The sequence below is a fragment of the Diadema setosum genome, chromosome 4 (assembly GCF_964275005.1).
Source record: "Diadema setosum chromosome 4, eeDiaSeto1, whole genome shotgun sequence".
NCBI lineage: Eukaryota > Metazoa > Echinodermata > Echinoidea > Diadematoida > Diadematidae > Diadema > Diadema setosum.
In genome coordinates this window covers 46571935-46594702 of record NC_092688.1, presented here as the reverse complement: position 1 = coordinate 46594702, position 22768 = coordinate 46571935, and the positions used below count along the sequence as shown (strand labels likewise).

The window sequence follows — 22768 nt, the reverse complement described above, 5'->3', positions numbered from 1 at the left end:
TGGCCCAGAGATAATTAGCTTGCACCAGCGTGGTTTTCTTCCTGGGTACGCCAATTATGACTACGCTGCGGTATCTAACAGACTAGATGTGTAACAGGTGGATAAAGGGAATGTTATAGGTGTTGCTGTATTAAACCTAACTGAAGAACCTGGAGTTCACCTGGATTTGATATCCTTTGACGTAATTCTGTTAAAAAAAAAAATAGATTTTGGCATTTTGGCTTTGACAATGAGACAGTGGATTGTTTCACGAAGACTATTTCACAAAGAGGCAGCGATCAACATCTTCATGGGACTTTATCAGAAAACGAGACGGTATTCAGAAAGTAGAGTGCCCCTGGCATATGTTGGCCATTTTTTCTAATACGTGTGTAGTCACATTGAATGATTTAAATATTCATCGGTATGATGCATGTCCATATCCTTACACCTCGTAGATCGTTATGCCGAATATCAATACGAAAATCAGAAGGGTTCCTTTTCCAAAGGTTTGCTGGCCAGCAAATGAAAAAGAAAGTGTTATCTATTCCAAAAGTAAGGTTTGTTAATCCGAATATTCTTATAAAGTTTGTTAATCTGGAAATCCCCGACCCTGTGGTCGGGTCAACAACCAATTGCCGCCAAAGATCAGTCGGCCTGATGAAGCGTCCCGGAGCGGACGCGAAACATCGCTACTCCAAATTACAAGTAAGTCCAGTTGACTAGATTTACCGACATAGTTCATGTGATACTTTACCTGGATTACTGAGAACATTCACAGAGATAACTTAATCTGGAAACGAAATAAGGTACGTAATCCCGCTGGTACGTAAAAAAAAATGTGTTCTCCTATGTTTTTATGAAATTGCCTCGTTCGTCTCACAGTTTAGGAGTGTTATAGAGGCCAGCATAACCTCACAATAACAGTTGCTGGTTAATTTTTGCGAAACGTGGGCATCTACGCCAAGCATACACTACTTTGGGTGGCAATAGAATGTATAACCGGTATCCAATATTTCCACATAAACTCTGCATATCAAATATGGCAATAATTTCGGTATCAACGTGACGTTATATTGCCATAAGAATTGTATGTCTAGTTGAATAACACGCTATCAACTTAGGGTCATATAATTATTTTTCTAGAACTATACTGAATGTAGTTCGGGCTATAAGAGCTGTGAGTATCCAACTTTTCGGGGAGTGTAGTCCTATAAACAAATAAAAAAAATATTGTTATATTTTTCTTGGTTTCAGCTCTGATTCGTTGAATAAGATTGATTCCATTCATGCCATTAAACCATCTTCCTATTCAAGCAGGTACGCAAGCCTTAAAAGAAATGTTTTTTTCTTTTTTTTTTTTTTTAAACAAAACAATCTTCTACTTTTCGTGTGTGTGTATGTGTGTTATTCGCATTTGGTGTCTGTTATAAATACGCACAAAAATGGATCTTTTTTTTTTCTTTTTCTTGCGCGCACGTATACTTTCATGACGTTGTTCGCAAAGGGAAATTCCATGACTTGACAGGATAAATACGAAGAAACGTCGCAGGTCGTGCGTTTTGATTTTGACTCGGCTAGTCGAAGTAGAACCCGTGATGTGCTGTATCGTGAAAATTTATCATTTTCGTTATCTATGGCCAAAGTTGAATCGCATCGACATCGATTATTGTTATTAAGAAGTTGAAAGTGTCCACTATATAGTGCCGGCCTGGTGCGCTGCAAATATTTGCTGTTTGTGTGTTCAGAGGCTCGTTGCAAAAGGTTAGTGTACACATTTTTGTCAGATTTGATTGCTATCATTATTGCTATCATGATCATTATGGCGTTTATTGAGCAGTAGCTAACATTATGCCTGGTCAGCGTGTTTTCTCCCAGATTTCGCTCTGTGTTGTAACTATAGCACTTTAGGCTACCGTGACGTGGGCGTGGTTCTTTTATTTCGAGAAATCATTTCTATTAATGTGAAATCATTTTTAAGAAAGTGAAATTATTTCTATAAGAATGGAATAATCTGTAAGAATGTGGTTGACTTCGAAATTGAGATTATGATTTTCAGGATATTTTTTTTTTCGGCAATAACCATTGTATATGAGGAAAACCAGAGGCTTATCGTCTGCAAAATATACGAAGTTCGAATATCAGTTCTCTGTTAAACATAATGCATCAGAATTTGCATGGGATGCCCCTGATAACACAAACACACACACACACACACACACACACACACACACACACACACACTAGATAAATAAACAGATTGTCTGTAATGACACTGAATTTCATTCATTACATTGCTTGGGGGAGATAGGCAGAAAGATCCGTCTGTCCGGCGGAGTCTTTTATTTTTTATTTTTTTGACGCAGTCTCCGCGGAAAATTCCCCGACGACCAGATACAGACCGATCTTTCGGTCAAGGGTTGAGAGTATTGCTGAGTGATAGTTACACGATACCTGAATTCGTCAGTTGCATGTGCTCTGTTATACAGTAGGTCCCGTGACAGCCGAGCAATAATACAACGTAAGGTATGTTCAAAGCACTGGTTCAAAGTACAATACCAAACCGGAAATATGAAAACAAATTTCCGACTGCAGGAAATCATTTCCTATCAGTGGTGTAGCCAGGATTTCATCTTAGGAGAAGTAGTTGTGTGCGAAAGAGCGAGGGGAGTTGGCGGGGGGGGGGGGGGGGGGGGAGGGGGCGGTGAGGTAAAGGGGTCCCCGCCCCGTTTTGTAAGATTTTTTTTTTTGTTATTTTGATTTTTTTTCGCATTTTGATGTTATCACTGATGAAATTTGGTGCATGTTGTGGCATGTTTTACCTACTTGAAGCAGTCCCCTAAAAAGTAAGGCATCAGTATTTTGATGTAGATTATATTATATTTTTAACAACATTCCTTCAAGGATGTTTCGGGGGCGGGGACAATTGTGATTTAGAAATTCAAAGTAACTCTGGATACTGGATATAAATCACTAACTATCAGTCTGTGTTTGTGTGTCGTTAAGCCAATCTTGATGCAGGAAGGAAGAGTGTGAACAATGGTGAAAGATTTTATCATAATCTCGACATACTGAATTTCTCATGTGTTACGTCATCTTTCGTAACTAGTATGTTGTACTAAACGCTTATATTATTTCCTTGGAACCTATACAGCCTACAAGCATTGCTTTTTAGTAGGTTCCTCATATTTACACATCATTATATTACATGTCCTTATACATATGTGAAATTATGTGTAAAATTGACTGTTTTGTTAAACATATTTTACTTCGAAATAAAGTGGAATATGAAACCTGAATATGAAATGTGGAATATGGAACATGAAAAAAAGAAAAGAAAAAAAAAAAACATAGAAGAGGTGAAATTCCTGCAAGGACAAAGTTGCATGCATCCATGCAATATGGTATTCCTCCAGTGCTCGGTTTGTTGTTCTTATCAAAAACATGCAATTGATTTGTAAGATCCAATGGACTCCAGTTTCATGATTGGTGGCAAACTTTGAAGGTATTACGCCAGGGAGCGGAGCGACCGAGCGGGAGGGAGGTGTACTATAGGAGGGGGTATCAACCCCACTCACACCGTGGACGGCGATTTTACGTTTTCAGACACAAAATTCAACGATCTGGTGCGGACTTTTACTGAAATATTTAGAATGTTTTTCTGTCAAAAGTAAGGAAAATGAAGAGGGCATATTCAGGGAAATTTTGATGGCTAATTCGCGGAATCTCCGCTTTCATTCCGCTAGTGCGTCATCACTGGGCACTATAAGTCGATAGGAGGTGGAGGGGTGTGTGTGTGTGTGTGGGGGGGGGGGGGATATAACCCCGTTTCACGCGATAGAGCTTTTGCATTTTTAGAATTAGAATAAAGCGATCTGATACACACTCTTTGTAGAATATTTGAAAAACTTTCCTTCGGCCTCAAAGTGTACTAAGTCAATAAAGGTGACCGAGCAATAATGCAAGGCGTGTTTTTGTGTGTGTGTGTGTGTGTGTGTGTGTGTTTGCGTGTGTGCGTGTGTGTGTGTGTGGGGGGGGGGGTACCCTGCCCAGAGTTTAGGGAGCTTTTGTATTTTTGAGAACTGAAATTATTTTTTTGTTTACATTGAAATTGAAAATTTCATATGCGCATTATTGATGGAACATTTGGAAAATTGTCAAATTAATCTGATATGGAGGGGAACAGAGAGAAGAAAGGTTTAGTTATAAAGGGTTATCCCTCCAGTAGGCCTACATAAATACATTGTACATCATATAATTTCTTGCATTACGATTAGGGAGGAATGCATCCTACAAGCACTGCTTTTTAGCATTCCTCCCCATTTCCAACATTTCCGTATACGTATACAACAATGTGTAAACTTATCATTTATTTTGTATTATGATGAAATACATGTATTCAATTTCAGTAATAATTATATTCATATGTTTCTGTTAGAAATGAAAAAAAAATGAATGAATGATGGAAAATACATTTGGCATTGTTTGGGTAGAATACATGGAGAATTTTTCTATGAAAAAGCGAGTAATTTTCCACAACTCAGAAATTAGTGGAGTAAAATATGTGCTCGCCTCCAACATTTTCATTGGAATTGCTCCCTCCCCATCCCGAGTGTCGATGCTCTGACAGCAGTGATAGATTATCGATCACCCTTGCAAATTTGACATTTTTAGCTAAAAAGTAGCGTGTAGGTGTACATACGAACGCTCACGTATAGGACAAAAAACAAACAAACTCAAGGTCTACTTAAACTTTGACCTTAGTTTGAGCACCTCTCACTGATATTCTTATCCTGAGAAGAAAAACAAAACCAAAATACTAAAAGAAGAAAAAAGAGGAAAGGATGTCACTAGTCTTGGTGATTTCCTCATGTATCACAAATTCATATAATCCTACTTTCAAAAAGGTTTAAAAAGGCGGCTTCACATGCACGCGTGACTTTATTTTCCAATTTTCGCCTTCCAAATCTTGAGAACAGGGGCAGCCGCCCTCATCACCCCTCCCCCTCCATTTCAATTTACACTCTGTTGATTCTTATAGTCTCGAATTCATGATGCAAACTCGAGATAGAAACTGAAAGAAAGAAGACGGAAAGAAAAAGAAACCACACCTAGGGAGAGAGGTTTGCGGTGACACCATTTGTACGTATATATAGTCGTTGCAGGGACCGTTGCGTGGCAGAAGAAGGGCCAGAAAAAGGAGGGTTGAGGTCCGATCGGATGGAAGCGAAAGAGGGAGGGTGTAAGGAAGAAAGATGTGATGGTGACGATTCGAGGGGAGCAGCAAGCTGGACGTTTAAATTGCACTAGTGGAGAAGGGAGAAAAGAGAACAAAGTGAGAGTCAGCTGAAAGGCTTGGAAATCATTAGATGGAGAAAGATGAAACAGTATGGAGGGTGGAGAGGGAAAAGTTGAAGGTTTGAGAATCATGGATATAAGAGAGAGAAGTGAAGTTTCACAAAGCCAAGAGAGAAACGAAGCCGGTGATTTTGGTATCCAACGCATCCAAACTAAATCCTTTTTCTTTCATCCAACAATAAATGGAGTAATATGCCAAAGTTAAAAAAAAAAGGAAAAATGTAAATGTCTATCTTTTTTCCAAATCTATTAAAAACGTGCAAATCAACTTGCCTGATGAATATTCGGTCGTAGAATGACAGGATAGGGCGGAAGAAGACCTACATTGTATGGTTGTGACATGGAGTTTAAGAGGGGAAAAGGACAATCAAAATGATTTTGCACTAATTGCAGTAATAATTTCCTACCTATATTTAAAGGTTAAGTTCACCTTCATATACATGTGGATTAAGTGAAGGCAACACTATTAGTAAACATCGATGAAAGTTAGGGGAAAATCCGACTATCCGTTCAAAAGTTATGAGTTCTTTAAGTATCTGTGCAATCACTGCTGGAGGAGAAGTCTACTACAGTGTATGATGTCACATGCGTACAACAATATGAGGAAAATAAAAAGAGAATTTCACAAAACTTGACTTTTTGAATAAAGTTCACATTTCTTCGACTTGTTACTGACTTATGTTAGGGGTAATATTATTACCCCTGACTTCTGAAAGACAGAAAGTCAAGTGTTCTTTTATTATGTGAAAAAAGTGAGAATATCTTGAATTTTCTTTATACTTTCTTTATATAGTTGTACTCATATGACATCACAAGCTATAGTAGTCTTCTCATCCAGCCGTGACTGAGCAGAAACTTAAAATTTCATAACTTTTGAACGGATTGTCCGATTTTCCTCAAACTCTCATTGATGTGTTCTACTAATATTGCTGCATTCACTCAATCCACATGTCTATGAAGGTGAACTTGTCCTTTAAAGTGAAAATCCTTTTATTTTGTCAAACGTACAGTGCCTTTATTTCCCTACATTTTGCATGGATTTCATTTAATGTTAAACCTCTATAGTATTCATTACTCGTACATTCAATATATAAAGTTGCATAAGCCGTCAAGTGATGGCATAAGCAATTAATGAAAATGGCATCATTTAAGTCAATGAAAAAAGTGAGATTTACGTTAACATATTATTTCATTGCCAAAAAAACGAAATAAATTTGAACTGATATAAAAGCATTGATGGCAGTCTCACTCTCGTTAATTTCTGATATTGATATTCAAATGTCAATGTAAGGCATCGTTATTTTTCATTTGCGTTAATACCCAACGGTAACTGTGTTATCATAGTGCTCCTCCACACACTTCTTACACATAAGTGCAGATTAGAGCAACAATCGACAGTTCTGCAAACACAAGACAACTAACATAATAATATTAGCGGATTCAGATACAGACCTACCCATCGCAGCTCTCTTTCTGTCTGTCATTTCACCATTTTTGTGTTTCATTTTTTATTTTCGAAAAACAAAAAGTTCTTTTAATGTCTATAAATTGCGCCCACATGACTGCAGGAAGCAAAAATCAGTATCGACATCAGGGCAAACCCACGCTCTACAATGGCCACAGTGATGTGCGGATCCTACATGACACGCATCCGCCTAATGAGGGCGGGCGACATTGAATGTAACCCAGGCCCGAAGGATGAAACCTCTGACAGGTATGTATATTATCCATTCATTCATTTGTTTTGCCATTTCCAACAGAAACATATGAATATTTTACAAGAAATTGAATACATGAATTTCATTTTAATACAAAATAAGGATAAGTTTACAAAATATTGTAAGTATACGGAAATGTTGCAGAATACGGGTGGAATGCTATTCAAAAAGCAGTGCTTTTATCATTATTTAATCATTATTTAATCATTATTCTCTACTAGAATCAAATTATGTTTTACGTTACAAAAAGCAAACACATATCTTTGAACGCATAACTTTTACAACCCATTATTTTCTTTTGTTCAACATCAGACACCAAATGATATTTCTTGACTTGAGTAAGAAAATAGCTTCCTCATCGTACGACAATTTGGGAAACTCCCTTGGGTTTGTATATTCGGAGCTACGCCAAGTCGAAGAAAAACATCGGTCAGACAATCAGTATATGCTGATGGAGATTCTGTGCACATGGAAGGATCGACAGCCTGCTGGTACCGATATCATCGGCGTGCTCTCGCAGAAACTTCGAGAATCTGAGCTGGGCTACTTGGCTGACGAGATCACATCAGGTGACCGATTGGGGAGGGAGGGGAATGCTGTGTAATCCTTAAAGGACAAGTTCACCTTCATAAACATAAGGATTGAGAAAATGCAACAATATTAGTAGAACACATCAGTGAAAGTTTGAGGAAAATTGGACAATCGATGCAAAATTTATGAATTTTTTGAATTTTTGTGTTGGAACCGCTGGATGAGGAGACTACTACAGCTTGTGAGTCATATGCGTACAACAATATAAAGAAAATGTAAAAGAAATTCAACATATTTTCACTTTTTTTCGCATGATAAAAGAGCACTTGACTTGCCTCTTTCTAAAGGCAGGGGGAATAATATTACCCATAACATTTGTCGGTAACGAGTCAGGGGAATGTGTACTTTTTTCAAAAGACGGAATTTTGTGAAATTCTCTTTATATTTTCCTTATATTGTACGCATGTGCACATGACATCTAAGTTATTCATACACTGCAGTAGTCTTCTCATCCGGCGGGTACTGCACAAAAACTTCAAAAAGTCATAACTTTTGAACGGATTGTCTGATTTTCCTCAAACTTTCAATGATGTGTTCTACTAATATTGCTACATTCTCTCAATCCTTATGTTTATGAAGGTGAACTTGTCCTTTAACTTTTTATAATGTTAAATTAGCAACAGTGCTCCATTCTCTGGCTTACACTTTAATGCACTTGAAATGTCTAATAAGGTAATCGCATAAACGTTTCCTCAAATTCGACAGACAAAGTTGTAAGGGATAAAATAATTCAATGCTCACTGTGATGTATTATGTAGATACAGTCATGTATTTACTTATTCATTCATTACTATTTATGATGGCAATGACTTGCAAAGTTGCTGCTGACGTCGTTGTAAAAGCAACGTTGCCCAGGGTGTCGCTGAAATCCCCGCAGGCAGAGATCACTCAAAAACAGAGCATCCCGATGTGGAAGAAGAATATAAGAAGTATAATTATGATGGTACATTAACAACATCTATTGTACCTTTTTTGTTCTTTTAATGCAGTTTGCAATATCATAGATAGCGCATTTTGATACTTGAGATTATCGTTTTTGACAAAAGAATGGATTTGAAAACGATTGTTGAGTTGACTGATGTGTCTTTGTTTTGGGGTGGGGTGAGTGGAGGGGTCAATTTCTGATGAGGAGTTTTTTAAATTTGATATAATGAATAAATCACTTTTAGTAGAAAAGCTAAACTAAAAAAAAAAAAAATAAAACACACACACACAAATACACACACACACATAAAAAAACCAACAACCAAGAAACAATTCAAAACGCAATTAATTCCAAATAGATAATTCATGCTTAAACTGAACTGCTAAGAAGGAACTTTTAAGACCAGGTTTTCAAATGGGATGACATTTTCCCATCACTTAAATGTTTTTTTTTTTCACCTCTGTAATTTGTGCAAATCGAAATACTGGTCTTACAAGTGGAGATAAGGAAGCCAAAAAATACATTCTGTAAACCTTTATATGGAGTTAAAGGTATTTTGCGTTGTCTACAGCTAAAGTCATTTTTTCCCTATCATAATTATTTCATCGCATCGGTGACCGAGGGAACAGCGGTTTAATTCCAAAGCCCGTTTGTCTCCTAAATGCTCGTTTTTAAATGTTTATTTTCCCCACTTTGTTTGATGGATTTGGACATCATTTTTGAATGATGACTTTTGGTTCGTTTTTGTGGTACATGGTAAGAGATACATAGACATACACACTGCACAAATACACACGCATAAACTTTTCAAAGATATATGCAGTTATTCACACAAGTTATGTCTGTTTTCCTCTTTGTTAACGAGTGATGTTACGTTACTCTCCAGGTTCATCAACTAGTGTATCATCGCTAACAATGGAACAAGTCCAGCAGTGCAGACATGATCTTGAAGAGTATTATCGCAGCCGTTACAGCAAGGTCACAGTGGATCCACTCGATTTCAGAACTTCTGCAGATTTTGATGACATTTACACCAACTTGAGTCTTACGAAAGAGAGTCGTTATATAAGGATGATGCCAATAACTTACCAGAATCTCTTGACTAAGGAGGTAAAGGGAAGTCTTGCAAAGCGCATCTTAATCCAGGGTGAGGGAGGTGTCGGCAAAACCACGCTTTGCAAGAAGGTCGCATGGGACTGGTGCCAGGGAAGGATTCTCCAGGATCTAGAAATGGTGCTCGTAATTCCCCTGCGAGATGTCCGTGGCGGCAAGACGATCAGTAGTATTGCAAAAAGTTATATGTCTGACACAAATTCATCAACATCATGCCAGATAGATAACTTTGTACTAGAAAATCCAACTAAAGTTCTTTTAGTGCTTGATGAGTATGACGAGTTGAACGAGACAGTGACGAAAGAGAGCAGCAGTGATGTCATTCGCATTCTTCGACTAGATCGGTACAAGTCATGCAGAGTTATTGTAACCACAAGATCATGGCGAACAAGTGAATTCAAAATGGACAGGATTCTCGCTAACGCTTACACTTTTGTCAGTGTCCAAGGATTCAACAAAGAGAATTTAAGTGCCTACATCAAGAAGAACTTTCAGCTCAAAGGAAGAGAGGCTCTTGAAGAAGACCTCATCAGCTTCATGAAAAACAATGACACAATCAGGACGAAAATGGCCCTGTTTCCAGTCTTCTCTGTAATACTGTGCCTAATGTGGGACAGAGATGAAGAAAAGAGAAAAGGAATGCACAAACTGCAAACTTTCTCTCAGCTGTTTGGAGAAATGATCTCTTTCTTGAAAGAACGCTATGCATCAAAAATGTGTACAAACTTCCAACGTCAGGACCCTTGCGAGTTCACGAAGAAAGCAGACAGTGCAATTCAGGCCTTAGGAGAGATAGCACTGAGAGGTTTGCTGGCCAATAAGCTTTCATTTCCTGCAGAACACTTCAGCAACTGTCGTGATTCCATGGAAACATGCCTAAGTGTCGGGGTTTTGACAAACGAGAAAAATGTCTGTGGAGGGGAAAGTCAGTGCGATGTCAACACTACATCTTTGGTCAAGTCAACGGTCTCATTTCCCCATAAATTGTTCCAGGAATATGTCGCGGGAGTATACATTCACACGTTATTCGTTGAAGATCACGCCAGGTACGAAAGGTTCATAAATGATATTCTACCTAGATCAGAAGAGTTCCGTTGCCTACTCTATTTCGCTGCAGCTGCTGGGAAAGATGTCGGCATTAGTATTATCGATGGATTGATACATCGTGCTGGCCAGATTATGGACGAGGAAAGGACAGATCATGATGACTATGATTTCTGCATAGATGTGGCGTTCGAGTGTCACACTGAGGAGGCTGCCGCAGCAGTGAAAGAACGATTGCCGTCATTGATACTTTCATGTGATACGTCAAAACATACACTGTCAGGAATTGCGTCCATGGTGCAATGTAATCAACCGGTGAGTAATACACAGCTTTTATTGATTAGGATATTATCTGCAGAAAGAAAGAAAATTACCCATAAAAACGATCCCAGAAGATTTGAACTAAAAAAAAAAGAGAGAAATAATTAATTTGAAGTAAAGTAATGAATGGGAGCAAGACAGGATGACTTGGGTTTGACTCAACTTTGTCGTAAATCGTGGTTTGCTTGTATTTGGGCCTATACATTAGAATTGGAAGATGGGGGCTGGATATTGTCTGATACTGAGGGGGAAAATGACACCATTCTAATATTCTAAATTATTTAGAATGTTACAATGGTGTTACAATTTATACAGCCCACAAGTTAGACGCTAAATCCATTAAAAAATGATGGATTTAGCGCCTTTTGGACCCAAGCTCTACACCAGGGATGATAGAAATCAGTGACTCACTGGAGGTGGGAAGTATGATTAGAGGTCAATGACTGGCTGCAGGTGAGAAGATCTGGTCATCATCATGATCATAGTGGAATGGAAGGGGGTAGCAATTGGTTTGGGTATCATTACACAACAATTAAATAGTCGTAACGTACATTCGAGTTTTTTTTTTTTTTTAAAGTATCAGGCAATTCCCTCCTCCCCCCGCTAAATACTGCTTAGTAACAAGGTTAGAGTAAAGTTTAGGGTTAGGATTAGGTTTAGGGTTAGAGTTTGGGTTAGGGTTAGGAGAAGGTTCAGGATTAGGATTACGGTTAGGATCAGGGGAAGGGTCTGGGGTAATTGCCCAGGGAGTTATTACCCTAGACACGTTTTGTAGGACCTCTTTGTTGATGGCGGCGAGTTTGTAAGTTGGCCCAGTTTGCGCGCGAATACTCTATTAGTATACAATCTCTTTGGTCATATGTTACTGGCACGTTACGTCCCCCCCCCCCCCCTTTGTCTACCGGTAAGTGTTGCTGTTTTTGTTTTTTTATTGACAGAATGAAGAATTCAGTTTGTCTACCAACAACCCTCTCTCACTGATTGAAGGAAGCGAGTTGGCCAAGTGGGTGTGCAATATGCCAAAGCTTTCTCACTTTGAAGTGAAAAACTTTGACTTGCCCGATGGATTCTTCTCAACAGCTGCCGAATTAGCCAAGTCCTGTCAGGTATATCATGTTTGATTTTCCAACATTGACACTCAACCGAAATTTCTCATGAGCTTATAATCATTTAACCATCGTTAATAAGTCTGTGTAACCACGTCTAAATTAAAGTTTACTCTCTTCGTTGGAAGGGGAGCAATTATCACTTCATACAGGAGTGTATAAGGTGCCTATTGCTGTTCAGTAACGTGAGTCCGTCCCCAATCGACTTCTGTTTGTGTTTGTTTCAGCCTTGATTCAGTTTTCAGCTAACGATAAGGAGTTACTCCATATACAGTATAGAATCGACACATTGACTGAAGGTAAATAAATGTGTATATAGCTGAGCAATGTTGTGTGTAAGTATACCGCCCTCTCTATAGTAACCCCCCAAACAAAAACAACAACAACAACAACAACAAAATACGTCCCTCGGTTAAGGACATAGAATGAAGGTCCCGTGTGCGTGTGGTGTGTGAGAAAGTCACAACTCATGCACGTAAAAGATCCTGCTTTATGCCTATTCATTCATTTCAAAGAGCAGGGTGCATAACCCTGCGAGTAGTCCGCTACAAGCACATACAACCAGACCCGATGCAGTGGAAGACCAGCAACTGCAGATATATGAGTTACCCAGACATCTTTTTTACAAGGAAAGTGAAAGAGTAATTTGAAGAAAAAAAACATACACATACATCATACCCAATATTACACTACAATTGCAATAATACAAAAGCAATGAATATTTAATGCGCTCTTCCCAAGCAATGTTGCCAAGAGACTCGGATTGCTAAAAGATTACAGAAATAAAGAAAAAGAGAAATACGGAATAGTAGATAACCAAAAAAAAAAAAAATCAATTAGATCCATCACATGGACATCACACGATATAGGTAAGCGCAGGCATATACATACGCAATTCATATATTATTCACATATGCATATACATGATTGTATACACATACATGCAAACAAACACACATTCTTTATATATATATATATATATATATATGTATATATATATATTAAATTATATATATATATATATATTATATATATTATATATTATGTATATATATCATATATATCATATATATATATATTATATCTGTTTGTGTGTGTTTGTGTGTGAGTGTGTGTGTGTGTGTGTATATATACCTATGCAGAGCTTAAGATTGAATTTAAAAAAAAGATATGTTTCAGAGCTTTTTGAAAGAGTTTGTAGATACAGACTGCCTGATAATCAAGAGGGGATTATTCCATAGCTTTGATGCGGTAATCGTGAAGTTCGTGTCACCATCTAGATTTCGGGTAACTGGGCAGCTGAGTTTAAGGTTGTGATTTGAGGATCTGAGATGCTACTATACTTTAAAAATTCTTTATTCTTTGCCAATGTGAATAATTCAATGGAGGGCTTCGTAGAATCTCACCAAGACCCTAATGAGAAAAAATACAACTTTTTTTGACCACTGACGAATGGCAAGAGGAGACGTCGTCTAATGATATGGATTCCAATTCCATTCATAAGGGTTTATTTTGTTTGTCATCAAAAGAAGGAAATAATGGAAAATCTCAAATCCCTTTTACTCGTTTGTAATGGAATTTTATTTTAAAAAAGGACAGTTCAACATCTTTTCCCTATAACACGTGCTGAATTTTTCTCTTTTTTTCTTTTTGTGTTAACCGTTATTTATATTTCTTCTTGGCAACAGATTCAAACATTTGCCTTGTCTAATGGAAAGTACTTCACGCCCCATAAAAAACTTCGCATTGATATTTCCCCAACGGAAGGAAGAGGTTTGGCAAAATGGGCGTGTACTATGCCAAAGCTTTCTGGCTTCTTGCTGGAGGACTGCATGCTACCAGATGAATTCTTCTCAACAGCTGCCGAATTTGCCGAATACTGCCAGGTATGTCACATTAGATCTTTGCGACATTCACTTTGAACCTCATATTGGGTTTGTATACTTTAAAGGCCGAGTCACACCTTTCCGGGCAAGCCTTGCGTGCGACTTGCGAAGAGCAATTTTTACTACCCGGAGGTCCCCGCAGATGACTCGGAGATGACAGTACCTAGCACGTATCTCGCCCGTAGTTGCCCGGAGGTGCAGCGCACGCAAATCCTTTTTACCAGCAACCAAGTTTAAGCCCTGCACACCTGTCCGGGCAAGCTACGCGGGCCTGTTGCGTGTGGGAATTTTCCAGCATACCGGACAATTTCTGAGGGAGAGAAGAAGGGAGAGTTTTGCATGTGTCTTACTTGCTGGACGCGTTCTATTTAAGTTCTGCTTACGGGTATTCTGTGTGACCTGCGTGCCAGGCGCGTCGGGGCTGACAACTCAGTGAAGGAATTCCTCTGAAAGAATGGCAGAAGTCCAACAGAATGTCATTATCTTGGCCGCATACGGGGACTGCGAAGAACTTGCGTTACAGCTAGCTGCGATGTACCTGCATGGGGATTGCCTGCGAGGTGCTGCCGCTAAGGGTCTCCTACCACCGTTCTGCGTGGACCTCTGCGGGCAATCTCGACGGAATGATTATTTTGTAACGAAATGACAACATTCCGTCGACGAAATGGTCATTTCGTCGACGAAGTGACTGATTTCGTAACAAAATATTCCGTGCGACACTTGGCGCCCTATGGTCTTTGTCCATGGTTAGATTGTACCACTTTCGTGAATTCGGGTCAAAAAGTTTTACTGACTATGGAATACAAAATTAAACGTGATAGCCTATAAGAGCAAATGGCTCGGATGACCGCGTTGGTCTGCATTTAAGAGTGGTACACCTTACTTTTCTTTTACAGGATTCAGCAATAGTTTAGTGAACAGAAGGTCCATGAGTTCGGTTATCACCTTATAGATAAATATGTCCTCATCTAGAATAAAGTACACTGAATTCATATAATGAACTAGGCCCTACTGATCCGGTGATTCTCGTCTCGAAAATGTACACACAAGCTCTTTTTTTAGCACTTTATTGGCATCATATATCAAGAAATATCGTTAAAGTTTCAAAGGGATGGAATAGTATTGGTAGAGACCAGAATTAAGCTTTTAACGTTTTACAAAATACCAAGAAACCACTTATGAAATAATTCAGAATATGCCACTCTGAGAAGCATTCAAAGTTTATTTGATGAAAATCTGCTCTGGAAGGGCTGATACTTGAAAACAAAAAAAGTAAAACGTGATAAAGTAGTAATAATATATGGGTTGCACCTTTAATTAGGATTGCTCTGTTTTGGATATCTTAGTCATATCAAAGCCAATTTTCATCAAATACGCGTTGAATTCATTTTAAAGATTACATGCTCGTTTATATTTCACAAGAAATCTATTATCATTATCTCAACAACAACAAAATAGAAACCTGAAGATAGGTCTCAACCAAAACTGTACAATCCATTTAAACATGTGTTTGTTCTAATCATTCGAGTGCGATCTCCCTTGTAATGGGACTGTAGACAAAATTGTATTTTAATTCCGAATGATAAAGACGCGAACTTTTTTTTTTCTCGAGAACAGTCTCGAAAATGTCAATTTTTTCCAAAGGTTCCGTGAAAGCACACATCATCTTACTGTAATTCATAACATAGTATGCCAAACGTAGTGGATAATAACATGCTTGTCTTATGATTACTAAGTATATGGTTTTCATTTAGGCTTTATGTTGTTGAAAAGAAGATGATCCAAATCCCTTTGGTCGTTTGTAATGGCGTTTTACATTAAAAAGTTTTCTTTTTGTTTTGCAGGTTCCAGGCTCCTCCATTTACGATAATATTATTGAAACCTGTTTTTATTACATTAAGGGGTAGTTCTGGGTAATAAGTCCAAAATGCAGCATGCATGTTCAGTGGAGATTTTTAGAACTTGGCATTTGGTGTTGTCTTACATTTATATCACATAATCTGCAATCATTCACATTTCAATGTTCACTTTGTGGTATGATTTGTTAACGCGATGATCTTCTTTGTTTATCATGAACCGGTATCTATATTTATATTTGGCGACAGATTCAATCGTTCATCTTGTCGAATGGAATCAACGTCCTGATGTTTGGAAACATTCACTTTGATATTTCCCCGACGCAAGGAAGATGCTTGGCCGAATTAGTGTGTACTATGCCAAAACTTTCTCGCCTCGTGATGAAAAACATCACCTTGCCCGAAGAATTCTTCTCAACAGCTGCCGAATTCACAAAATCCTGTCAGGTATGTCACATTGATTTTTATGACATTCACAATTACCATGACTTTGAACATCTTCCGAGATAGATGGCGTTTATAGAATATTACCTGTATTACTGTGTCATCTATGCATATACAACGAATTGTCACTTCACACACGTGAGGAGCTTGTTAAGATGAGTGCGTCTGTCACACATCGACTTCCGTTTGTGTTGTTTTCAGCCTTTATCTTTCTCCGAACATTCACTATTAATACGTCAATTCAGTTTTCAGCTAACTGTAAGCTGTCGCTCTAACAGCGATATATTATCATAATAATTGACTATAAAGGTAAATAATGTCTATGCAGGGAGGAGAGATTTTCCTCTCACCTCCATGGTCTGTATAACTGCGCTATGTTTTGTGTGTATAATCAAACCGCCCGGCGCACGGGGTCATGCCACGAGACCGACACCCACGAGTCAAACGGCACACGAGGCCGACATTGACAAAAAAAAAAAAAAAAAAAAAATGGCCCATAAGTCATACAGTCCCACGAGTTATACAGCCCACGAGTCACACTCTGCCCTCAGATAAAGACATAAAATGGAGGTCCTGTGCGTGAGAGAGTAAAAATACATGTTTATCCTGATGTAATTAATGGTTTCCATTTATGAAGGTTCATGTTGTCTAAAGAAGGACATAGAATATCTCAAAATTAGGCCTTTTGCTCTTAACTGCATTTTTAAAGGAAATTTTAAACATCCCTTAACCATAGTACACGCATACGTAAGAGTATGTCTCAATTCTCTGCGCAGGATCCAGGCACCTCCATTTATGATGAATATATCTTGAAATCTGTCCTCTCACACTTCCATTTACTCACATCCTGCTATGATTTCTCAAAGCAATTACTTTTTTTGGGTCTTTTAATCGCCGTTTGCATTTGTTTTTATTTTGTATAAACAGATTGAAGGTTTCAGGTTCTCTTATCCTGACTACGTAGGGTACAGAAGATATCGCCCCGCTAATTCCCCTACGGATGCAAGAGGCTTGGCCAAATGGGTGTGTACTATGCCAAAGCTTTCTCACTTCAAGGTGATATCTACCACGTTGACCGATGAATTCTTCTCAACAGTGGTGGAATTAGCCAAATCCTGTCAGGTATATATGTATTGTATTGCTTACTTGTTTATTTATATAAAAATAAAGAAGATATTATAATTGTATCCATGTTTTGCTGAAACTTATGTGATTCAAAGTTCCTCCAAATAGTATTTATACTCATGCAAACGTGTTGTATATTGCTTTGTATTGCTATATGTGGAAATAAAATTATTTGAATTTAATTAGAAGCCTTTTCAACATTCACGTTCGACTATGAAAACTTTCCTTGGTTTATGATTTCACCCCCATTAATGTGTCTGCAATACATCTGTAAATTGATTTTTTTTTTCCCGTTGGAGCGGGAGCGGATAGCTACTTTATAAGAAAAAAGACTTATTTAGATGTGAGTCTGTCGCACATCCCCACCTGTAAAAGCCATTCCAAAGAGTGTGAAATTATCTTCACACTCTTAAATTTGAGCGTTTTCATGTAGGCCACTATGTGAACACAATAATGGACAGTATGTTTTTCCAGCAGGGTATTATGCAGAGTGTATACTCTAATATCTCCATAACCTACTTACATCTCTGGCATGGGGGAAATGCAAATACTTATAACTAGATTATCTTTTTTCGTATTAAAAAGTGCTGTAAGAATTATCAACCATGCTGAATATTTTGTCTCATACAGAATATTTTTTTTTTTCAGCCATAACGCAATTCTTAAAATTTCGAATTTATTCTATTCTGTTTGTTATCCCTCTCGCCTGAGTGACTGCTATCACCTTCCCCGTACTCGTACCATCTTTGCAAAGAAAACAATTTTGATAACTGGACCCAGATACTGGAATGACCTAACTCAAAAAATTACTTCCTCCTTTATCATTTTCCTTCAAACGCAAACCACAACAGCTATCACCTGATTGATATACCCTGCTAGCCACTTAACAACGGTCTTTTGATATTCTTGGTCTCTTATTCCACTTACGCGTTAGTTTACTTAAGAGCGGTTGACTCTCAGATCATAGTTCTGAAAATATTTATTGTTATTATTTCTCGCTTTCATTCATTATCTATTAAGACCTGGGAGCTAATAATATAATCCTTAGATGTTTCGATTCACCTTTTGCACACTACTTTGTTTTGTAAGCACCGTTCTCTGAGTAACGTTACCACATAGCGCTTGTTTCTTTTTTCAAACACCATGAAATTTACGACTTTTTTCTACAGATAGCTCGAAGCAGCATGTCGTTTATCCTTATATTTTTTCCCTTCAACATTGATTTTAATATTGGATGATTTTAGCTGATCATGACGTGAGTATCCGTTCTCAGTAATTTTTCACATCCATGAATTTTGGGGTCCAACAGTTTTACAAACAAGCTTTTCTAGACCCCATCTTATACTTCATAGAAACACCTTTATACTACCCAGATACGACCGGTGATATTTGCGTTCAGTATGTTCCTTAATTAATGCAATCACAAGAAATGGTTGGACATATTATTTTGCATATTATTTGTTTTGTTAAGGTGATATGTAATGGATGAATTTGCTATTTATCTGAAAATGAAATAAGAAAATGAATTAAACTGAAATGAGCTGATCTGATCTGAAAATGTATGCTTGCAAAGGACAAAAAAAAAAAGTTTGGCTCATACATAATTATCTATATGTGCACAGTGATATGGCCATTTTCGCCTCAGAATTGTATTTTTTTAATAGCTACTTCTTTTGAACTTCAGTAGAGAATCATTGTTTGAGGTAAATTGTTCGGGCTTATCACTTTGTTATCTGTTTCAGTAATTCAGATGTGATATTCTTTGTGACTGGACTGTTCAGCAATCAAAAGTTTCTTCTAATCGGTAAAGGTGCGAGCATTTTTGTTCTCTCTAACCGTTTCAAAATTTCTTTCAAGGTTCTATCAGATGATAAAAATTACACATTTTCTATAACATTGTCTCTCTATAAAATATTGAGGGCGTCCGATAAGATTTTCTTCTTTATGTTTACTTTACTGGTATCATTTGTCTCCTTACCAGATTGAAAGACTTAGCTTGTTTCGGGATATGGAATGGAGTGCCTTTAATGGTTTTGAAGGACAGCGCCCTATTTTGCCGACGGAAGCAAGAGGCTTGGCAACATGGCTGTGTACTATACCAAAGTTTTCTCGCTTGGATGTGGAAGGCGACAACTTGCCGGATGAATTCTTCTCAACAGCTGCCGAATTTGCCGAATCCTGTCAGGTACGTCACTTATGATTTTTGCGGCATTCAAATTTATTCTGAAAACTATTCAGAGTTTATATCTTTTTATCCCTATCATTTTTTCAATAGTACTCCGTAAATTGACTTTTTTATTTGTAAGGGGAGCTATGTACCACTTGAAAAAGTGTCTTGTTTAGAAGTGAGTGCGTCCCATGTCGAATCCCGTCTATATGCGGTTTTAGCGTTGGCTTTTTCCAAAAATTCACTGTCAGTGTGCCCACATATACAGTATTCAGCTATAGCGGGAAGATGTTACTCTTACATTGAGATATTTAGTCGGTGACTTTATCATCATAAGAACGAAAAAAAAAAAAACCATGGGTAACGTAGCTATCTGAAGAATTATTTTATTCACTGTTATTGACTTCTATCAAATGACATGTATTTTCTATCAACGCTGTGGGATAGAAATAAATGAGAACTGAATTTGAACTGAATTGAAAGACGGACGGCATGCATAGAAAACTTAAAGTGATGGCGTACGAGAGCAAATGGCTCTTGTGTCCAGGTCTCGGTACTCCTTTGCCTGCATGAAAACGTGGTACTCCTCTATCAATCTATTATAGTTTTTCAAGATTTAGCAACCGGTTAACAAACAGACATTCCATGAGCCCAGTTGTCACCATGCAATAGCGGAGAAAGTATATTAATGCTTGTCTTAAATGAAATACATTAACTCAAATACTTTTACTATGGTTCTGTTGATTCTTTCTGTAGAATTGCATGCAATGGTACTTTATGTGCACTTCACAAGTATTATGAATCCGGATTTTTTTTTTCTCGAACTTATGCTTCCACGACTTCTGTTAATTGTTTTAGCCACTAAAATGTAATTTGGGAAAATGGGGCTGTGGTGATACTAAATGGTAACTAGCTTTATTCTCGAGAAACGTCTTCAAAATGTCTCCCTAGGTTCTGCTAAAGCACAATTCATCTGTACAGCATATTCATGATATAACACGCAGCACCCAGTAGACACTAAAATATTTCTGTTGTGACCATACTGTTTCTGAAAATAAGCGTTTATGTTGTTCATCATCAATAAGAGGAAACCATGGAACATTAAATAGTCCTTATTCCTTAGTACTAGTGAAGTTTATGTGAAGAATCAGAGTTCCTTCATAAAAGATGAATATAACTATAGAGAACCAATCTTTTCTTTCATACAAAAGGGTATAGTTCTGGATTATATAGGTCCCAAATAACAACATTATTCTTGATAAATGTTGATTCCTCCCTAAAATATGAAATCGTCGCACATTGACGAACGTTTATATTCTTTTTAGTGTTGATTTCCTCTAAAATTTACTATGATATGATAGTACACCCATTTTAGTTGGTTCTCATGTTTAACCCCTAATTGAGTACAAATTGTATTTACAATTCATCTGAAGAATGAATAAAATGTTGGTATTGACAGCATGAGACACTTCTTGAGTTCTGTTCATTTTTTGTTTTATTTTATTGTAACAACACGTGGACCATGAATTACCTAACATAAATGTGTCAGGTGTTAATCTTTTATTTTCGACTTGCACATGATACAGCTGGAACACATCAAAATCAACGGAGAGCCGTTGGCCACGTTGTTACGTGCCAAGCACCAAGATATGGCAGAGGTACAGTGTAAAAAATCAATCTTCTTGTCTCTCTGATGTTATATATGGTACGTACTAAGCACAACAAACACTCTTTAAAAAAAAAATGAATGAATGGATCCTTCATAGAATTATTCAGATGTTAATAATATTAAGCACAACAATCTGTTTCAGAAAAAACACACACCCAGAAATGTACGGATCTATTCATTAAATCATTCAAACCAATCTTCCCGTTTTATCTAGTCTTACAATTCACAAGAAGAACATATTGAAACTATGTTTACAAAAAAATCAACACCTATGAAGAAGTAGATGGATAACAAAAAAATTATCGCAACTTCTGTGTGAGAAGTTTCATGCTTCGTCGAAAAAAAAAACAAACAAAAAACTTTGCAGATACGTGAGAATAGGCTGTACTCCTTCATATCATAATTTATTCTTTATTATATAATTGTCTAAAACGTCACCAGTTTCGAGGTATCGGGATAAAATTATTTCATTAACCTCGTGAACGAAATGACTCTTACAAGACAATTCTACAACGCGGTGGTGTTACAATACAAAGCATGCCAGTGATGATGAATACAATAACCCAAGCTAAATATTTGAATATTGCTAAAAATGTTCACGTATACTCCAAGACGTTATGACAGTATGATGTGTTTGTATTGTTGAACTATCCCTCTACAGCCGTCTTTTCGTGCATCACAGAGACGGACAGGCATTGATGGTGACCGTTGGTGCCCAAAATGTGCTGTAATCTAAGAGAACGAACAAAACAGGCCTCGATTCTAGGCAAGGATAGTTCATAGGACGTGAGACGAGAAGAGAATCCATTAATGGAAACGACACAGAGACGTTCTAACAAGTTTTTGCTCAGTGGACATTGAACCGAGACTAAATCGGGAAGAAGGAACAGGACGGAACGAAAACTTGGTCGAGCATGGAAAGACACTTGAATAGTCTGAACGATTTAGGCTATGATCCAAGGAAGTCCCGGAGAACTGGTGAAGGTATCCATGGATTTAGGTGATAGAACACACACATACAAACGCATACCAACGTACGTCTAAATGTATTTGGAAGAAAGAACACAATGCAAGTGCGAATATTGCAGTATCACACCACTCTCAAGATTGTTTCGAATGTAACATCAAATCTTCAATGACACCAGATCTAAATACGCAAGTGGCGCTATATACGGCGTGTGTGGATTCACGACTTGCATTATAGTGGTATTTTGCTATTGAGCCAGAGTAGAATATCTAAATGCGATTTTGCATGAACACCAAGACCTTTCTCGATAGTATGTATCAAACCATGACATCAAAAATTTCAACTGTGGTATACTTACCGTCACTTTGGATTTTGCTTCATAGTCAACTCATGATGATTGGTGTTGCAACTTTTTCTCCCGTTTTTACAGTCTAATTACTTGGCATGTCTCAAGACTAGTGTCTAACAGGCTAGCTCACAACTTTTCTGTTTAAACGTT

General features: G+C 37.6%; 1 protein-coding gene across 1 annotated transcript; it reads left to right on the top strand.

Annotated features, from left to right (window-relative positions):
- The first annotated feature begins 639 nt into the window (after positions 1-639).
- Positions 640-22076, top strand: LOC140227940 (uncharacterized). Its single transcript, XM_072308324.1, has 11 exons — positions 640-687; positions 6906-7051; positions 7362-7624; positions 9458-11043; positions 11988-12155; positions 13844-14073; positions 16209-16344; positions 17269-17463; positions 19448-19651; positions 21220-21291; positions 21964-22076. The coding sequence occupies exons 1-11, from the start codon at positions 640-642 to the stop codon at positions 22036-22038; spliced, it is 3123 nt and encodes a 1040-aa protein (XP_072164425.1). The 3' UTR covers positions 22039-22076.
- The last annotated feature ends 692 nt before the right edge of the window (positions 22077-22768 follow it).

What these genes read in the sequence shown, in the direction of transcription:
- LOC140227940 (XM_072308324.1), top strand. Translation starts at nt 640, where the DNA reads ATGAAGCGTCCCGGAGCGGACGCGAAACATCGCTACTCCAAATTACAA. An exon ending in AGATCTTTGCGACATTCACT is followed by an intron (nt 14,074 to 16,208) that starts TTGAACCTCATA and finishes CATTCACTTTGA; the next exon opens with TATTTCCCCGACGCAAGGAA. An exon ending in AATTCACAAAATCCTGTCAG is followed by an intron (nt 16,345 to 17,268) that starts GTATGTCACATT and finishes TTGTATAAACAG; the next exon opens with ATTGAAGGTTTCAGGTTCTC.